This window comes from Perognathus longimembris, chromosome 5 (assembly GCF_023159225.1).
Source record: "Perognathus longimembris pacificus isolate PPM17 chromosome 5, ASM2315922v1, whole genome shotgun sequence".
NCBI lineage: Eukaryota > Metazoa > Chordata > Mammalia > Rodentia > Heteromyidae > Perognathus > Perognathus longimembris.
The window spans coordinates 55959987-55979882 of NC_063165.1; the positions used below are offsets into that span (position 1 = coordinate 55959987).

General features: G+C 40.6%; 1 protein-coding gene across 2 annotated transcripts in view; it reads right to left on the reverse strand.

Moving 5' to 3' along the window:
• The window catches only part of Ccdc50 (coiled-coil domain containing 50), a 57917-nt gene extending 46027 nt beyond the window's left edge, over positions 1-11890 (reverse strand). For both annotated transcript variants that reach the window (XM_048346942.1, XM_048346941.1), the window contains exon 1: positions 11512-11890. In XM_048346942.1, the coding sequence (XP_048202899.1) occupies positions 11512-11560 (49 nt within the window). In that variant the 5' untranslated portion in view covers positions 11561-11890. The remainder of the gene's footprint in view (positions 1-11511) is intronic.
• Between the last annotated feature and the right edge of the window lie 8006 nt (positions 11891-19896).

Here is a 19896-nt window from a genome sequence, read left to right on the forward strand (position 1 = left end):
GTAGAATCTGTATTGGATATTTTCTGGCAATAAACAGTCTACAGAATGGCATCTCTATAGCTCTTCCTAATTTCATCCAATTGAGGGAAAACATATTTCACAAGTCAGAATATGTAGAGTGTTTGATAGGCTCAACTACTTCAAACTTTTTCTTTCAGCTGAATTCTCAAGATTAACAAACTAGAATCCTATCTGAAAATAATTTTAAGGATGCAAGAATGGAACGGTAGGTTCACAAGTATATCTTGTCGCTGGTGGTGCTGGCTCACATCTGTAATTCTAGCTACCCAGGAGGCCAAAATCTAAGGAGCATGGTTCAAAGCCAGTCTAGGCAGAAAAATTTGTGATACTCTTATCTCCAATTAACCACCAGAAAAAATGGAAGTGGTGCTGTGGCTCAAAGTGGTAGAGCACTAGCCCCAGCAAAAGAGCTCAGGGACAGTGAGTGGCCAGGTCTCAAGTTCAACCACAAAAGACCAATAACAACAACAACAACAACAACAAAAAGTATATTTTGTCAAAAACTCAAACAACATGGGGATTAAAATTTGTGCCATGGCAAAAACTAGACAGATTTTTTTCTAATTTCTGTACTTTGAGATGCTTTAGCTTTGTGCCAAATCTTCAATTTACTTTTGTAAAAAAAATGTGGTTATTTCTTACCCAATTTTAGGAAATCTAAGGGCTTCACTGTAATAGAAACAAGATGAAGTACTAAAAGCTCTCTTCTTAATTCCAGATACTTGCAAGAATGTTGGTCCTGGCTCTCAGCAATTTACCAAGTAAGCTTTGACAGTTATTTTTCCAAATACGAACCTCATACCCCTAATGTGAGAGTACACCGTCAAAATTATCTTCCAGAACTCATCTAGCTGAGATATAGGGTTATAGGAAAAAGTGGATTCATTCTCTTAATGAGACACATCTAAATGTGTCAACCACACCCCATAGGAAGCATATCCATTCAGCATGACTGATAGAGTAACTTTCTCCTGTACCAAATATTGTTTTCTTTATTGTTACTCTTCATGTTACTAAGTCTAGTAAACAAAAACAAACTTCTAATTGAATTTATCTGAACAGTAACTGGAACCACCTGTTAATTCTAAGCTAACCTTTTGTTCCATCTGCTGCCCTATAAAAAGGCAAGCTTTTCTATTATAACTAGCAGCTCTTACAGACCCTTCATCATCAGGGTAAAACAAGACCAAGTTATCAGTCCCTAACTCCCCAGCAAACCCAAATGTGCACAGAGACCTTTGCTAAAGGTTTCCTTCAAACTTCTTCCGGCCAGATGAAGAAAGCATAGCCTGGAAAAGCTAATACCTTCCACGTTCAGAAGGCTTCACGAAGATCACCAGATGATTTCAGTCTGTGTGGAAAGCATCCTAACTCCCCTGGATTTCTCTGTATAAAGCTACTAAAACTCAGTTTACCTTACAGGGTCTTATGCCATAGCCCTGTACAGGAACTGAAAGAAAAGCAGGGCAGCTTCCATCTGCAAACCAAACCAGCTTCCCACTAATATAACTTTCTGTACACAGAGGATCCACTTGCTGCACTTGTATTATAAGGGTCAAATTGTTCAGATGATTTTGAAAGTTTACACACTATCTCCCTATAAGTAGAAAATTCTTTCTTGTAGTACTGCATGTTTCTGAAGTGGTGTTAACTGCTCATACACCATATGAAGCTTTTTTTTCACAATGATTCTAAATATAAACAAAATTAAAATTATTCTTCTCTGAAGCTAAACTCTGGAGCTTTTTTGTTCATTCCTTCCTCATTCTTTTCATCCTAAGCAACTGCAAATTTGCAATCAGTACAGCATTTTAATTTCCAAACCCAAACTTTCAAATTCTTCTCTGAAAGACTTGACTCCTCTTTCCTCTTGGCTCATTCTTCCTATGTATCCAAAGATGGAATAGGAAGGATTGACTTCCACCCTGTTTTCCCAGGTACCTACAAATACCAGGCAAGCCACCAAAGGTAAGTGCAGACTGCCTGACACAGGCAGGGCATTCCATGGTCGGCCTCGCCTGTAAGGCTCTGAGGCCAGGCTGTGAGGCCAGGAAAGGGTTAAGAGGTTGGAAAACTAACAACTGTAAAGGTCAAACTGTCTAGGAAAGACAGATGTAGAGCTGTTTGAACATTTAAAAAGCTTGAGACCTTGGATAAGGGAATGAATGCTTATCATATTCTCTCCCTGCACCTGTAGTCACCCCTATACTAAATTGATGTAACCCGTCTCCTTGCTCAGACCCTATAAAAGCCTTGACACCACCACCCTACACACTACACACACACACACACACACACACACACACACACACACACCTCAAGCCCACAAGAAGGTCTGTGTTCCTCGCTGGCAATAAACAGTCCTAGCCTGTCAAGATCAAGTCTGGCCTGTCTCCTTCCTTTCTCCTCCATTTTCCTAACATTCACTAATATTTCTGTTGTAGAATTTTTTAACAATATGTTTGACTTATTTTGTTAAGACCTGAAGAACTCTTTATCTAAAAAGCTAAGAGAAAATACTGCTCATAAAAATTCTGAATTGAATCCAACCCTATCTAAGAAACTAACTGGATCCTCTAATCAAAGCAAAAGCTCTAGCAGTTTACAGAATAATATACAGGCATTACCAGGGTCATATGTAACTAAATTTATTCATTAAGCAGGTTAAAATTGTTGTTGCCAATATAGACTATGGGTTTAGACCTAACCTCAACATCAAACTTCTACAAAAGTTTGAGAGATGAAACAATTAAGTAAATCTGACTTATTCTTCATCCTATATTCATACCTAGTGAATTCAGAAAAAAAGATCATTGATAGCTCTTAACCTGGTATGATTAGCTCAATTGTATTAGGCCATTCTGTCCACTAAACTCAAATTGCCAGGTATTCTGACAAGTTTGCTATGTCTATGTATAAGAAACACTAAGAAATACTGCTAAAGAACAGCTGCGAGCCTTGACTTGAGAGACCAGTAGACTTAATACAGTCAGAGACACATTACTTAAGGAAGTAAACACTTCAAAGTGAGCTCATGAGATGGCCAGGAAAGGAACAGGGGGGACATGGAGAGACTCACTACTAGGCCAGAGATTAGAAATGTATGTGGATATTGAAGAAGAACTTCAAGGACAGTGGATGAGCGTGCACAGGTACCACGTGTGAAAAAGAGAAAGGCAGGGGTATTTATAGGGCAACATAAACAGTACTATAATGAGAAAGAATATGCAACAGTGCCTTTCACAAAATGTTTCTGTATCTGAAGCCAATAAGCTAGGGGGAAACGAGGTGTGGCAAACTTACAGCAAATACAAGAGATATTTCTTTGTACACTTTCTTTAGGATTAAGGGACCAAAGTCATTTAGGGGAAAATGAAACCAAGGGAACTTAAAGAAACTGAGGCCTGGTGAAGGCAACTCAGAAATATGGTATAGAGAGACAAGAGGATATATGTCTTCCTGAGAAAACTTTCCCCAAACTTAAGCCATTTCCTGCCCCAAATGCAGATAGCAGGGCACCTGCTTATGTGGAGGATAAGGACCTGTTTTATGGAAGGATGCATTCTTACCTGGAAACTTTGAAGGTAACACCAGCTGTGATTAGATAAAAAACAAAATACATATCTTTCCATAACTTTGAAGCCTCTTGCCTTTACCCTGTAAATACCCCAGCAGCCCAAGAAGAACCTATGTGTCTTTCTCCCTCTATCTCCCTGTAAGAGCATCCACACTCTGCTAGAGTGTGTCCCTGTCCTTCTGCTTGTCTGTTTATCTGCTGTTTGTCTGTTTTTCTGATTGCTTGCTTGTTTACTTACTCAATAAAGCTTCCCCAAGCTTTCTTACTATCCTGACTTGTCTAGAAATTCTTCTGTGATCAAAGTCAAAGACCCTACGTGAGAAGTTCCTAACTCTAAAGGAAAACTTTACTAACCCTCACAGCATCTGTTGACAAATCCATTTCTTCAAATATAAAGCAAGCTCACTTACTTGGCACAGTAAATATCTCCAATGAATAGGTAAGGGAAGCTGGAACTTAAAAATACTAAATGATGTCTCTGAGTTGATACATCTAATATGGGAGAAAGAAGAGATGTAAAACCAGGCCTTACAAATCTAGGGTCAAAGAATTTCCTTTTATAAGGAAGTTACTGGTCAAGTGAACTTAAATTTTGTATCCCAAGTTAGTTGTCAAATTGAATCAACTATATGATAAACTGGTAGGCGGAGGTAAATATTACATAGTAATGAAAAGAAGCACAGCAGAAGAGTGTAAAGAGCAGCTCCTCTATGCTTCCATCTAACAAGATGGTCATGTTCCATATTTCCAATAAGTAGGAATCAGAATGTGCCTTCCTTCCTTCTCTTCAATAACATTACTCAGTTCAATATGTGTTCTTCACATTTTTAGAAATCAATAAGGAAACCCATAAATAGAAAACAGAAAGCAAACTCAAGAAATATAATTTTCGTAATTTTTACTTAAATATGAATAAAGTGAAATTCCAATGATTTCTACTATAGTCTAAACAGTAGATTTCATGTTGTGCTTAATAATCAAGAATGAGATGAGAAAACAAACTGTGAGCCTCAAGACAAGTCTATGGGAGACAAGTACCTTCCAGGTTTTAAGAGCAAATGGTAACTTTCCATTTTGTAGGCAGAGTTTTTTAACAACTGCATCCCAGCCCTTGTGGTATTTCAGCAATGTCCCTTTCAGTTAATTAGCATTCAGATATGAACTCCTTGAAGTTTTAATGGGGAAGCAAAAACAACAACAGAAAAGACTAAATGGTTTGCAAATACAATAAAGCCCAATTTAAAATAAGCAGGCCTGACCACAGAAGTCAGGAAAACAATAGAAGCAGATATGTTATTTTAGAATTCAGCTATCACTGCCTGAATAGGGAACATTCTATAAGCAAAGCCTGAAGTGTCTGGAAACGCAGACACTGAGAAGAGATGAATAGTCCTTTCTAACTGAGCTGGAGCAGCTAGCCCAGATGTGAAGACAAATAGGAGATGGAGATGAGAGTAAAAGGAATTTAACGGAGTCCTTTCTTTCTCTTTTTCAACTTCAAGTTTCCCAATCATCAAAAGTTAGTGAATGTAATGCTTAAAAGTAAACCCTGGGCTCCGCTATAGTCAATAAACAAAACAAATGTTGCTGCTGATATAAAGGCAGTTTAGAGGGAAAGACTTATGTCACGTACAGTTTAGCTATACACATTTAAAAGCCCTGGAGTACAATTGATGGAAATTGACTCAGTCTTTATGACTCATTAGAAAAGCAAAAGACAAAATGTCCAGTGGAGACTCCCTGATATTTGGTCACTGAGAAGTTTTACCAGGATTAATAACATTTATTAAACACACAGCTTTGAAAGTTTTGTGGTAAATCAGCCTAGCCAAAATTCTAACACAAATTTCTCTGAAGTGGTATTTCATTAATACAAATACCCCAAAAGGGTTTGAACAGATCCAATTACTAAGTAGCAAGGTAAAACCAGACGCTGGTGCATCCTAGCTACTCTAGAGGCTGAGTCCTGGAGGATCGGTGTTTGAAGTCAGCCTGTGCAGAAAAATCCACAAGACTGCATCTCCAATTAACAAGCAAAATGGACTAGCTTTGTGGGTCAAAAAGGGACAAGAACATAAAACAAATAAGCATGCTTCTTAAAAAGTGAAATTCCAAAGTCCAGGATTTGATCCCTATCCTTGAAAATGGGCAGGGAGAGGTTTATTTGGATATTTTATGTATCTTACTCCTGATGTCCCACGAGCCTATCCAGGAGCTGGTTTCTGGCATAGTGGTTACTTTAGGTAACATTTTCACCTTGATTTCATGTTTAACTCTGTAGAAATCTGGAAGGAATCTCATCCTTACCAAAAAAAAAAAAAAAAAGAGGATACAAATCTATATAGCCAATAAAAGATACAAATCAAGTCAAAAAAAATTATATTGTCCAGAGTTCAACCAACAATTGTCCCCAAAGGCTGGACCATTAAAACAGAGTTTTGTTAATTAGTATTTACACTGACCAGTGAAATATCAAAAAGGTTGTTGAAGGTTTCATGGGGAGTAATTTCAAAAGCAACCTTTTCTTTTCTGTAAAGTACCAGAGTAAAATGTGAAGAGTCATGGGATATTGGACTCATGTGTGCCTCTGTGGTACAAAAGCCACCACAGACATCACGTAAATGAATGAGCATTGCTGTGCTCCAATCAATCTTGTGGACACTACAATTCAACTTCCTATAGCTTTCAAATCACATCCAACAACAAACCATGCCCCAGTTCATATGCTATATCGAAACAAAACTGCAGCTGGGTACCAATGAGAGTAGTCATAGCTACTTGAGAGGAAAAGATGTGAGGATCATGGTTAGAGTCCAATCCACACCAAAAAGTTGATCAGCAGAAAGCTAGAAATGGAGCTGTGATTCAAATGATAGAGCCTGAGCAGTGAGCAAAAAGTCAAGCAAGAAGCCGATTTCAAATCCCAGTATCCCCATATACATGCACACATGAAGACTGTATATACATGTGTCAAAACTCAGAACTATATGCTAAAGAATTGTCTGCCATATGTAAATTATATTCAAATGTATTTGGCTATACCTCCAGGATAACAGGTAAGCACCACCACATCTGGCTCTGTCCTTTTTTTTCTTTTCTTTTGCAGAGCTGAGGACCCAACTCAAGACCTTGCACTTCCCAAGCAAGTGCTCTTCCACTGAGCTAAGTCCCCAACCCCTTGTCATGTCCTTTTTAAATGTACTGAGAACTCTTTAGCATCGTTTTCCAAATTCACATGTCTAAGTAATCCACAGAGTCCTTCTGAATATAAAACCCAATTATCCTTTATAGGCTTTATTGAGGATGTAGGGTATCCTAATTTTATATTAGCACCAGGCTGAAAATGATTTGTCATTGAAGTAAATTTATCTCAAAACCTCTTAAGAGAAGTAAGAAGAAATCATGATCAATGGGTTTCTTTAAGTTTAATTCCACTATTAGTTTAAGTTTGGAGTTCAAGTCCTTAAATAATAGCCTCTTCATGAAAGTTTGTAAACTTTTTCAAGTAGAAAAACACTGCTGAAACAATGTGACTTTCTATATAATGCACTCAGTAATCCATCTGTTCAATCAAAAAGCAAGGCTCAAAAAATGCTTAATTCAAAAGTAAAACCTAGTGGGACACCAGTTGTTCACGCCTATAATTCTAGCTACTCGAGAGGCTGAGATCAGGAGGAACAAGGTTCAAGGACAGCCTGAGAAGAAAAGTTCAAAAGACCCTTTCTCAATCCATAAAACTAAGGGAAGTGACACAAGCCCATCACACCAGGTCAAGTTTAACACATGATGCTGAAATTAGAAGGATTATGGTTGAGGCTAGCAGAAAAATCTACAAGATGCGCCGTCTATAGCAAAGGAAGCATGATGAGGCAGGCCTATGACCCAGCAGCTACAGAAAGTCTAAAGTAGGTGGATCTATGTCCAGGTACATGCCTATGTCCAAGTACATGAGACCTTGTCCTAAAAAAAAAAAAAAAAAAAAAAAAAAGCCAGCCACAAACAGCTGGAGGTATGGCTCAGTGGTATCACATCTGCCTACCAAGCTCGAAGCCCTGACTTCAAACCCAATACTACCAAAACCAACAGCCAATACCACCACCACCACCAACACGCCAAGCACCAGTAGCTCATGTCTGTAGTCCTTGATACTCAGGAGGCTGGGATATGAGGATCTCCGTTCAAAGCCAAGCCAGGCAAGAAAGTCCATGAGAAGCTTATCTATAATTAATCACCAAAAAGCTAAAAGTGAGCTGTGGCTCAAGTAGTGGAGCATTAGCCTTGAGCACAAAAGCTCAGGGACAGCATCCCAGGCCAGGAGGAGTTTAAACCCCAGGACTAATAGTAGTAGTAGTAATAATAATAACAATGTTAACTAAAAAGTGAAAACATTAGCATTTCTGAAAAGGTCTTGCCACTTGTTCATAATTTTCATTTTAATATTTAAATGATAATACTCAATGAAACACTTTAGAAATTAATCTTATGTATCTATAGAACAATTTAAAAGAAAAAGAAGGGAGAAGAGGAGGAATAAAGAACGAATTACGTAAATTTTTGTCCCCAATAGGTCAATCCCTGGCTAGTTCAATTTCAAGGTTTCACACAACTCATTTCCCATCTGTAGCACACAGGGTTTTTTTTTTTTTGTTGTTGTTGTTGTTGTTGTTTTCCTGGAAAATGGGATCAGTAGTTTTTAGGCTTTATTTTCTGGGATCACTTTTTAAATGATCAACTCCTTATCTAGTTCCAGAAATAAAATGCAGTAAAGAAGCTAAGACTACCAAAAAAGGGGAAAAAAAGTTTTTATCTTACTAATTACAAGTCTTTACTTTTAGGGGGAAAAACACTGAATTTCCAGCTATGAACTGTAAAATGAGTACTTTGGAACATTGTTGGAATCTGTATGATCCTCTGCCTACATTCATGTATTGCATATTACATTTCAGTTATAGATCTAATAATTTTTTGAATAGCTGAGAATTATTTTAGTTTTTGTTGCGTAGAACTCCAAGGGCTTAAGAAATAAAAGCATTATTCCAAACATGTTTTCAACTGTTTTTTCTTTTTAATTTTTTTTTTACACGCAGTTGACATTTAGTTAATTCTTTTTATTGGTGCAAACTCCAAAGGTCCTTCTTTGTGCTCTAGTTTAAGAATGATTTCCCAAGGTATAAATACCACCATGGTTGGCAAAAAAGGGGGAGGTTTAAAAAAGGTCTTTCCAAATGATGAAATTCTTTGACCTCCTTAAAAACTGCAGAGGTAAACACTGGATTTTAATCTAGCAAAGAAGATGTCAGCTGCTACCCATGACCTCTCTTTTGAGAGGTTCACAACAAAGGTCCCAAGTGTTCCCGTCCCTCCAAAGAAATGGCAGTGGAGGGTCACACATTCACCACAAAATTATTCTCCCTCTCCACTGGAATCTCTCCCATGATGACAGATGTCAATGTATATAAAACAACCAAAGGTTTAAATTAAAAAGAGAAGTGCCAAAAAAAAATTTTGGTGGGGTTCAAACATCTGTGGCAGAATATTAAACAAACTCCTACCAAACTTCCTCAAACTTAGTAATACAACAGTCTCAATATTCTGTCCCAGCATGCTCCAGCTTGATTCTCTTTCATTAGCATAAAGACACTCTTAGGGAATAACTAGGTCATAATAAAAAGTTATGTTAGAGAAAGATGCCATTTATTAGGCTTTAATACTTCCCAGATCAAAAACTTCCCTACCGCTAGGGCATTCCTAAACAGTATATCATTTCCTTAGATGATCCTGGACCCAGAAAAGTCACATGCTTACAAAGACAAGGATGTTCTCAACAATTTCTTCAAAACTAACACAGTAAATTCTAACTTAACAAAGGTACATACATGAAAGAGCCACACTAAATTTCCTCACCACTTTATTAACTAAGTGAAATTAGTTGCTAACATTTTATTTTGCAAACTGAAACCAATTAGTAAGTATTCCATGAGAACTTGAAAATAGAAAAATCTTGCACTTATAGATGGAAAGCACTGTGGGACTTAAAAATTAGGAGATGGTTCAAGCTTGTAACCCTAACTACTAAGGTGGCTGTAAGCTGAGGATCAAGGTTCAAGGCCAACCCAAGCAGGAAAGCCCAAGAGAAGCTGATCTTCAATTAACCACCAAAAGCTGAAAGTGGAGTTATGATTCAAATGATCGATCACCAGCCTTCAGCAATAATGCTAAAGGATGGCACCCAGGTCCTGAAAAAAAAAAAAATCCAATGACCTAAGGATAGCACAAATGTATGTACAGAAAGTCAGTTTTTAAGACTTTTTTCCAGGTCACTGACATGGACACAAGCATAAGTAAAATAATTTACAAGTGAAGTTTTGTTTGAATTCCAGTTCTCACTCTACTATTAATCACCTACCTCTAAGGAAGCACTATCATATGTAAGGATCACTTTTTCTTTAACCACATACTAACACACACAAAAGAACTCATGGACAAAAGGGATAAGACAAAATAAGACTACCCCTGCCCACCCCCACCAAGAAAATTTCTAAGCTTGCCTTTCCAATCACTCAGCTCCTAAGTCTTGACAGTGAATGGAAAACTGTAACAAGTGAATAGTAGTCTTCAACCAAGATGGGTCAGGAACAGAAAGTCAGAAAAATGACTGCTAAAAAAAAAAAAAATGGTTGAGGAAGTGGCGCTGTGACTCAAATGATGGAGCACTAACCTTGATCTGAAGGGCTGAGGGACAGAGCCCTGGCCCAGAGTTCAAGCTCCACAACCAAAGGGAAAAAAAAAAAAGTTTGGCCTGAGCGTGTTATTAGCCTACAAAAACAGCCTCGGGCCCCATCAAAATTGTCTACAAGATAAATAAATAGAAATCAGTGGCTGCTAGTCACTGATCTCCTGGTGCTTGGAACTCTGGGCAAGGGGGGCAGGAATGCAGTCACTAACCTCCTCGGTATGTCTAGGTTGCTGGGGCAAGAACCCTGGAGTCTAATTAAGCTGGTAGAGAAACATGCAATTGCATGAGATGTAAAAACCCTTAAGTTTCAACTAAACGTTATCCAAGCGGCACAGGTGACAGCAGCGCTTGGGTGCAACATCAGACACCGCTTCAGCTAAGCGCTCAGAAACTTCCAGGCTTCGTAGAGAAGCAAAGAAAAGAGCCAAGAACTGAAAATTAAAAGACGATCCGACACCCCACCCACACCCAAGATAGCAATGAAGACATTACCCCCTCCCTTCCTAACAGGTTTTCCTAAGAAAACACTTGAAAACAACTGACTTCCCATCGGCCCACGAAGGCCAAGCCTTGGCTTTCGAAGCTGGAGGAAGGTGGCCAGAGCTGTGCCGGCCAGCCCCCCAGATGCCACGCTGGGGAAAGTGGGGAGCCAGGAGTCAAGTTTCAAAACAAAGGGCTCCCGCGAGTACCGGGTGTGGGCCGCTCCCCCACTCCCCAGCCTCCATCTTCACGAACAATTGAGCCAGATTCACCCAGCTCTTCAGCGTTTACCACAGATTTTTTTTTTCCGGCAGTCCACGACAGACATCTTGCACAACCCCTCGCTGTGGGAAGGGGGGGCGGGGAGGATCCGATCCCACCTTCCGGCGCGAGTGACTGTACCTACGACCCCAGGGTCCAGGCCTGACCAACGCCGGCGGGGGCGAGGACCCAGAGGGACCCTGGGGATGGGGTAGCAAGCGAGCTGGGGAGCGAGGCAGAGCCCTGGGAGGGGCGGGGGGAACAAGCAGGCCAGGCCGGGGAGTCCGACCGGGCTGCGGGGGGGGGGGGGGGGGCAGGGGGCCAGGAGGGGGAAGAGCGGACCGGGCAGGGCCCAGGAGGTCCGAGGGCCCCGAGACGCCCGCGCCCCGCGGCGCCGGCCGGGGAGAAGGAAGCGGGCGCGGGCCCCCGCCCCTACCTTCCTTCACGCCAGGCAGCTTGGACTGGTCGATGCTGACTTCGGCCATGGTGGTCCGGCCAGGGTCCGGGCGCCCCCCAGGCTTCTCCGCGCCTTCCGCCGCCCCGCTCCGCTCCCCGAGCCGGCCCGCAGCGCGGCAGCCCCGGCGTCCGCCCGGCGCGGCGTCAAGGTCCGACGGCGGGGGGAGGGGGGGCAGCGCGGAACCGAACTGGCGAGCAAAGCCGCGGGAGACGCCGTCGGGTGCACCCGGCTGGGGCCCGGCCGCCCCACCCCGCCGCCGCGGCCACCTGCTCCGAGCACCCCCGCGGCCCGGATCGACACCGGAGATCCCGGAAACAGACCCCGAGCGGCCCACTACGGAGGGAGAGAGGAGCCAGAAAAGCGGGAGGGCGGCGAGCGCGCGGGCGGGCGGGCGGGGAGGGGAGAGGGGAGGGAGGGGAGCTGCAGGTCGGAAATCACCCTTGCCCTGCTGCCCTGGCTTCTGGCTCCCTGAGGCTAGGGCCTTGCCCCTGGCCTGCCTCCCTGCACCCCAAGGAATGTATCGTTAAGGTGCCCTGAAGGCCCCCACAAAAATAAATAAATAAATAAATAAATGCCATCCAGACCACGATCTGGGGGCCAAAAGGCAAAACCCAGATGGTGCTCATCCCTATCCCAGGTGTTTGTACTGTTCTCACAGGACACTTCCTGCAAAAATAGCTGAATCTCGGGCATATATTTTTTTAACAACTATATGTCTGATTTTGTGCCCATCATGGGAAAGGAGGTAATTTGTTAGGGTTAAAACAAAAAAAAATAGAAAAAGAAGGAAAGAAAAAGCCTCTTAGACAGCATACATCATTTAAAAGAGCTGATAAAAATCTGAGCAAGTTTATAGATTTGAGTAGGATGTTCCCAGTCAGCTGGTGGAAGTGAGCTGAGTCATTCATTCATCAAAAAGCATGTCCATATGTTTGCTGTCAGGTACAGGGGTGATAAAAATAAAATTTAGGGCTGGGAATATGGCCTAGTGGTAAAGTGCTCACCTCATATACTTGAAGCCCGGGGTTCAATTCCTCAGCACCACATATATAGGGGGATAAAAGCCGGAAGTGGCGCTGTGGCTCTAGTGGTAGAGTACTAGCTAGCCTTGAGAAAAAAAAAATTAAATTTAAAAACAAAGGGTCGGACTTAACCACTGTTACAGCATGCCTCACACAGGACTATAATTCTAACATGTCTATGTCCCCAAGACAGACAACCTTGCCCAGGTCATCTCCTGGTAACATCTCCTGGTGGGAAGATGACCCCTTTCCCTTCCTCAGAGGAGAGCTCCCGGCTTCAGCTTGTGAAAAAGTAGAACATCAGCGCCCTAGCCAATCTTCACTTCCACCCACAACCGTCCCCCCATACACACACACCCAACCACCCTGGTTTAATCAAAGGATGTGTGTGACCAGAGGCAAGAAGTGTTCCTCTATCTTAATTATATAAAGAAGACACACTGCCTGTGGCTCCTGTCTGTAATCTTAGCTACTCAGAAATCAGATTTTAAGGTCTGGTTGGAAGCCAACCTAGGCAAGAAATTCTGTGAGACTCTTATCTACAATTAACCAGCATAAAATAGCTGTGTCTCCAGTGGTAGAGCACCAGCCTTGGATGCAAAAGCTAAGGGATAGTACCCAAGTGGGCTGGGCTTGCTTGCTTGGGCTAACTCTCCTCTCTCCCTCTGTCTCCCCCTCTCTTCCCCTCTCTTCTCCCTCTCCCCCTTAACCCCCCTCTCTCCCCTCTCTCCCTTCCCCTTCTTTTCCCTCCCCTCTCCCCTGACACAAGAGGATGCAGAGAAGGAGGAAGTCTGGGCCTCAGTAAAGAAGCTGAACTGTGCACAGAAGCAAAGCTAGGAAAGCAGAAGAAACTAGACATCTCTGAGGCAAACATTTGTAACAAACTAAGATATCCCTAGAGGTCAGCAGAGATGTCTTCTGTCCTGGATGTAGCCATATTTGAATTTATCTTTATACTTAATAGAGTAAACATTGGTTTCCTGTCCTTCTCAGCTCAGTGTTCCAGTATTACAGATCAGGAGGGGGTAAAAGGTTTTACTCTGACTTGACAATGAAAAACAAGCAAACCATAGTCTAACAAAGCCTGACTTTAAGATACTGAAAATCTAGTAGACTTTCTAAACCAAAGGTAGAAATCTATGGTCCACAGACCAAATCTGTCCCACTGTTGGAAAACTATATGTGTTTAAACCATCTCAATTTAAATGGTGGCATACATAGGATGTATTTTAACTTTGCCTCATAAGCCCAAAGTTAAAATATTATCACAGGCTTTACAGAAAAAGTTGGTCCAAGCCAGTGCTAAGGCAGAGAGGATGCTCAGTAAGTTAATATGTGACTAAGAAGAGTTATGATCAGAAAACTAGATATGTCTTTTTAATTGTCTTGCTGTTAATTTATGTTTATCTTCCTGCAGTGAGAGAATATTTATAATGGCAGTCTATCCTGTTCCCCTCCCTAAATCTGTTGTTTGTACTTCTTTACCAAGCGGTGCTGCAGAAGGATGATAAATCCCGCCCCCCCTGATCTGTGACTACCTGTTGAGCTTGTCCAATCAGAAGTACTGTCAGAAGATCAAAAGAAAGGAGAAGAGAAATGCAAGAAGATTACGTGTTACGTTCTTCTTCCCTTATGCTAAACCAAAATTTGGTCATTGTTGTGTCCATTTGGAACTATAATGCCTGTCAAGAGCTCTGGTCTCTTCTCCTTGATCTCAGTTATCATGGGTTTCTAGAGTGTGTGTGTGTGTGTGTGTGTGTGTGTGTGATGATGATGGGTTTGAACCTACAGTCCTTTTTGCTTTTAAGAGCCCCAACTCCTATTTTTTCAATATAGGATTAAGTATTTTTGCCTGGAGCCAGCCTGGACCTTATTTTACTTATGCTTCCAATTTAACTAAGCTGACAAGTGTGTACCATCACACACAGCTTTTTTGTTTAGCCTGGCTCTGTCTTGCTCTTGCTCTCTCTATCCCTCCTTCCCCCTTCTTGCCTCTTCCTCTCCCCTGGGTGAACCTCTAATCATAATCCTCCCCAATGTCTGTCTCTGGAATACGTGGAATTACAGACACAAGTCACTACACCAGGCCTCTCATGGGTTTCTAATGCTATCATTTCCTTGCAGTAACCATTAGGTTTAGGGTTTTAATGGCCTCCCATTGTTAACAGTTCACTTAACTCAGCCATCATCTCTGAAGTTCCTTATGTTCTTTTCAGATAAGTCATTTTGATGGTGACTTACTTCCTGCCTAGACTCTGAGTGATACAGTAAGGTATGCCAAAAGGGTACTGTTTTGCTTTCCTTAAAAATGTCATTTCTGGCCTTGATACAGAACAAAATATATCTAAAAGACATGACTATTGTTCAGGGCATGCTTACTGATTACATGCATTCAAGGGGAAAGGTAATTTAAAGACAGCAGAGTGTCTGGGAACATGCCTAATGGCAAGAGTGCTTGACTCGTATACATGAAGCCCTGAGTTCGATTCCCCAGCACCACATATATAGAAAACGGCCAGAGGTGGCACTGTGTCTCAAGTGGCAGAGTGCTAGCCTTGAGCAAAGAGAAGCCAGGGACAGTGCTAAGGCCCAAAAGTGGCAAAAAAAAAAAAAAAAAAAGGCAGAAACCCCATCTAGTTTCTAGTGCAAATGATCTGGACAATCTCCTACACCATCAAGCTTTCCTTCTGATTCACATCCACTATGTCTGCCCCCAACAGGAGCAAACAATTAGAAGTAGAGGTTAGTATCCAACAGAGGTCTGAAAACAGCTTGGATAATAACTAAATATTTTTGATGAATGCTTTTTTCAGAAAGTGTTTTATTAATAGAGGATGAACCTACAGTGTTTTTCTATAACTAATTTATATTTCTTAGTATCCCAAAATGCTAGTTTTGCAATACAAAAGGTCAAAGAGTGGACTTTCCATAGAAAATTTAAATCCCTGACATGAGGCTGATCCTAGGCAAATAACTCAGGGCCAAATCACAATTTGACTGACTTACAGAGAAGTAAGAATTTTTAGGTGTAATATGGAAATACTAACTGATCATTTAAGATGTGATTTTATTTTTCTACTTCAAGAAGAATAATATAGCACATGCCTATAATCTCAGCACTCAGGAGTCTGGGATAGGATGTTAAATGTATGAGACCAGCCTGAGCTGGTCTGAGCTGAGAGTGAGAGCCTGTTTAAAAAAAATCAAAATTCATGGTTACTGTATGTGTTTTTGGTACACTGGGTATTGTATATCTGCCTACCTGAACTAGGGAAGGGAAAGAAAAACGAGGGTGTAAGATATCACAAGAAATGTACACCCTGCCCTATTATGTAACTGTACCCCTTTTGCACAACACCTTTTCAAAAAAATCTAATTAATAAATAAGAAAAAGAAAAAAAGAGCTAAATCTGTAGTGTAAATCTCTATTAATATATATTACATTACATTTATTTGGAATGTCATATTGAACAAGCACATTTTTTGTCATTTTTGCCCTGAAGAAAATAATAACTATTCACTTTGCATTTAGAATATATTGATTAATTATTACAAATTATCAAGAGATGACTTTAAGTAAGATGACTTTAAGAGGATGTATGCATACCATGGCATTTTATATGAAATTTGAGATACGTAAAATTTAAAAAAAAATCAAAATAGAGAGGTTGGGAGGGGAAAACCTAGTAGAAAATGAGGGAAGATGGGGGTGGCACTGGTCAAAAAGAAATATACTCTTTACTCCACTTATGTAACTATAACCCTCTGTACATCACCTTTACAATAAATATTTTAATTCAAAATAAGAAACTAATTTGGGAAGATATCTTTTTAAAGTGGATTGGATTGTAGAGTTTCCATATTCACCCTATATTCTGGTTCATGTAATATTCTTAGGAGAATTCCATAGTGATTCCATTTAGGAAAAATCAAATTCCACAGTGACAATTCCAAGTTGGAGAACCAAAGTAAAACTCTATGATTTTTATCATTAAAAAAGTGTCCCTAGTTTTCCAACCGTATTGCCAATTAAAAAATCACAAAAGAAGGCAAAGAGAACGCAATATGAACAAACTAATTACTGATTTTGACCTTGATGCTACAGGAAAGAGATTCCACCACAGGGTCCTCACACTGCACGTTGCACACACTACAGGAAAGAGAAGCCACCACAGGGTTCTCACAAGCCATGTTATACACACTACAGGAAAGGCTCCTCCTCTGACCTCATCCTCACAATCTACCTGAAACCGCACTTCCAAAAAGGAGGCTATACTTGCATGAAAAGGTGCATTAGTTAGCTAGGGCCACTGTAACAAAATACCACAAAGTAAAAAGGTTAAACAACAGAAATTTATTTTATCCCAGTTCTGAAGTCTGGAAGCCCAAGATCAAAAGGTATCAGCAGATTTTATTTGTTCTGAAGTCTCTGCTTGCTCCACACTCAAAGCACTTTTGTCTGACCCTTACACTGTATGCAAGTTCATTAACCTTACTCAGGGTCTTGAGATCCCCAATTTCCTAGACCGTTTCACTGTATCCAATGTATTTAATGCACCATCATCCACAAAATCCTCTCTACCTTCTCTATGAATGTCCCCTTTTTCCTACTGCAACATAATTTTCACTGGAATAAATCACCTCCTTAGTATCAGAGTATCCGAGTATCCTGTTTCTTCTTGTACAGACCATACCCCACTGGACCTCGATGTTCCTTCTCTGAGTTTCATTTTATTGTCTCTTCTAGAATACATTCCTCACACACTCTTAAATAGTTCCAGTTACTTTGCATCTCATGCCCTCACATTCTGTCACCCATTGCATCTCTTTACCACAATTGTTTGTGTTTCTAAGTAGCTTCTCATTCCTTAAAGCTAACAGCTCCTTTCTCATAATTCCATCATCACTCAACTTTTAATGACTCCTGGTTACCTACCTTCTATTTTCATGGCTTCCTTGATTCCTGTCTTAGTCCATTTTATGCTGCTAATAACCCAGAATGAATACATTATGAACTAAATATGGTTTGTTAGGCTAACTAATGTCCCAATTCCTTACTTTTTGATTGGCATTGACTATAAAGTACATAAAAGAGTTTTTCAGACGCAGTCATATTTTCTTAAATCCTGCTTTAAGCATCACTGGAAAATGTAAAAGTGGAAAGGCTATCTTGTGTCTTATACCCTGTTCAAATAACATCCTAGTGTTTCTTTAAAATATTCCAGGCATTTTGCCTATCTGTACCTATGTAAAATATTCCTGATTTTGCTGATAACACATTTCTAACCTTCATTGTATAATGCTATAAGGTGTCTGTTAATCTAAATTAAAAAAAAAAACTTAAACTCTTGTTAACTTCCTTTAGAGTGTAACCTCCTGGTAGAATTCTATTTGATAATATCTGCAGTTCACATCCCTAGTTATGCGACCTACCACCCCTAGGATGGAGCCTTGCAGGTTACATTTATTAGGGTTTCCTCTTTCACTTTCCAAGCTTGTAAATGTTAGAATATTTCAGAGCACTCCCAGATCTCCAACGGGAGAGCAGTTTCTACTCTGGGGAATCAATTCAGGGACATGCATTTACTTAGCTGTCTAGAAGCTAAATAACCCATTCATTTCACATGTTCTATGGAAGTTTCCTCACCTAAACAATAACTGTTGAATCAATAGTCATTAATGATCAGTCTCCAGCTGCCCTCCTCTTCTGGAAGTTGGTTAGTAAGCCTGAAAAGTTCTAATTCTCTATTCATGACTTCGCCTTTTCTGTAAGACCATCCCAAAGACTATCCCAAAGCACCCTACCATTTCAAATCTTGTGGGGACTGCAAAGAGTTTAGATATTATGTAACAAGAAATAGAAGTGAACACAAAATGGAAAATCACAATATTGCTATCATCATGCTCTGAAGTCTAGTTTTACTTAAAATCCATTTGTTTCTTATAGATAAATACATTTCTGATTTAAAAGAGCAGAATTGACAAGTACTAGTGGCTCAGACCTGTAATCCTAGCAACTCAGAAGGCTGAGATCTAAGAATTGCCATTCAAAGTCAGTTCAGGACAGGAAAGTGCATGAGATTCTTATCTGGAATAATCTACGAAAACCAAAAGCCAGAACTAGAGCTGTGGCTCAAGTGGTAGCCTTGGACAATCAAAAGGACACTTAAGCCTTGAGTTAACTCCCCAAGGATCACACCAAAAAAAAAAAAAAAAAAGAAAGAAGAAAAGAATAAAAAAATAAGACATTGATATTTGCTGTCATTTCATAAATTTTCCATGATTGTCACAGATGGTAGTCAAGAAACAAAAAAGAAAGTAAATCAATATGGACCCTGGTGAAGGAAGTCTTAGCCAAGCAGCTTGGTAGGAACTAGGGTAGGCTGTCAACAGTTTTCTCTTCATGGTATTAAGGATGCTGGCATAGACACTGATTGGTGTAGAGAGCATAATACAAGCATTTGTGCTAACACACAAGAACAAGACACAGCAGAAAAAGAGAGACAGCTGTGAGAAAAGCTTAATCCTTAGCCATAATATTTTACATGCTGGAACTTCTACCATGAGTCTTACAAATTCACATGGGTAAAAGAATTATTTATAAACTATATAAATTGTAAATATCTCATACAGCATATTTAACTATTTGGATGAGTACAGATGCAGTTTAATTAATAAATATAGATTTATTAACAAGTAGTAGTAAATTCATAGGAGTCATGATTATGTACTTTCAACAAGTGCTTTATTAAAAACAAAAAAAAGTGGGCTGGGGATATGGCCTAGTGGCTAGAGTGCTTGCCTCGTATACATGAGGCCCTAGGTTCGATTCCCCAGCACCACATATACAGAAAATGGCCAGAAGTGGCGCTGTGGCTCAAGTGGCAGAGTGCTAGCCTTGAGCAAGAAGAAGCCAGGGACAGTGCTCAGGCCCTGAGTCCAAGCCCCAGGACTGGCCAAAAACAAACAAACAAACAAACAAAAACTGCTTGTTAAATGGCAACAATGTTAGCATTTCCCTAGCCTCAGGTCCTCATCTCCTTTCACTAGACCCCAGACCCACCCATACCTAATGAGCCACTCCTACTCACTACCTAACTACTTCCCCTTTACCCCCAGAGAGAGAAGCTGCCACCTGCATAAGGTGCAGAAGCCATGTAGCTCCCTCTCCCGTGGGAACTATGGCCCCACTAATAAACCTCCTTACGAACCTTCTTCTCCTGCCTGTGATTATCTCCGCATGGTCCTCTGGGATGGCCGGGACCTATGTTTTCAAACTCCCTTGTACAACTACTTACAGATAATAAGAAAAAGAAAAGATAAAGATCTTTAGACTGGAAAG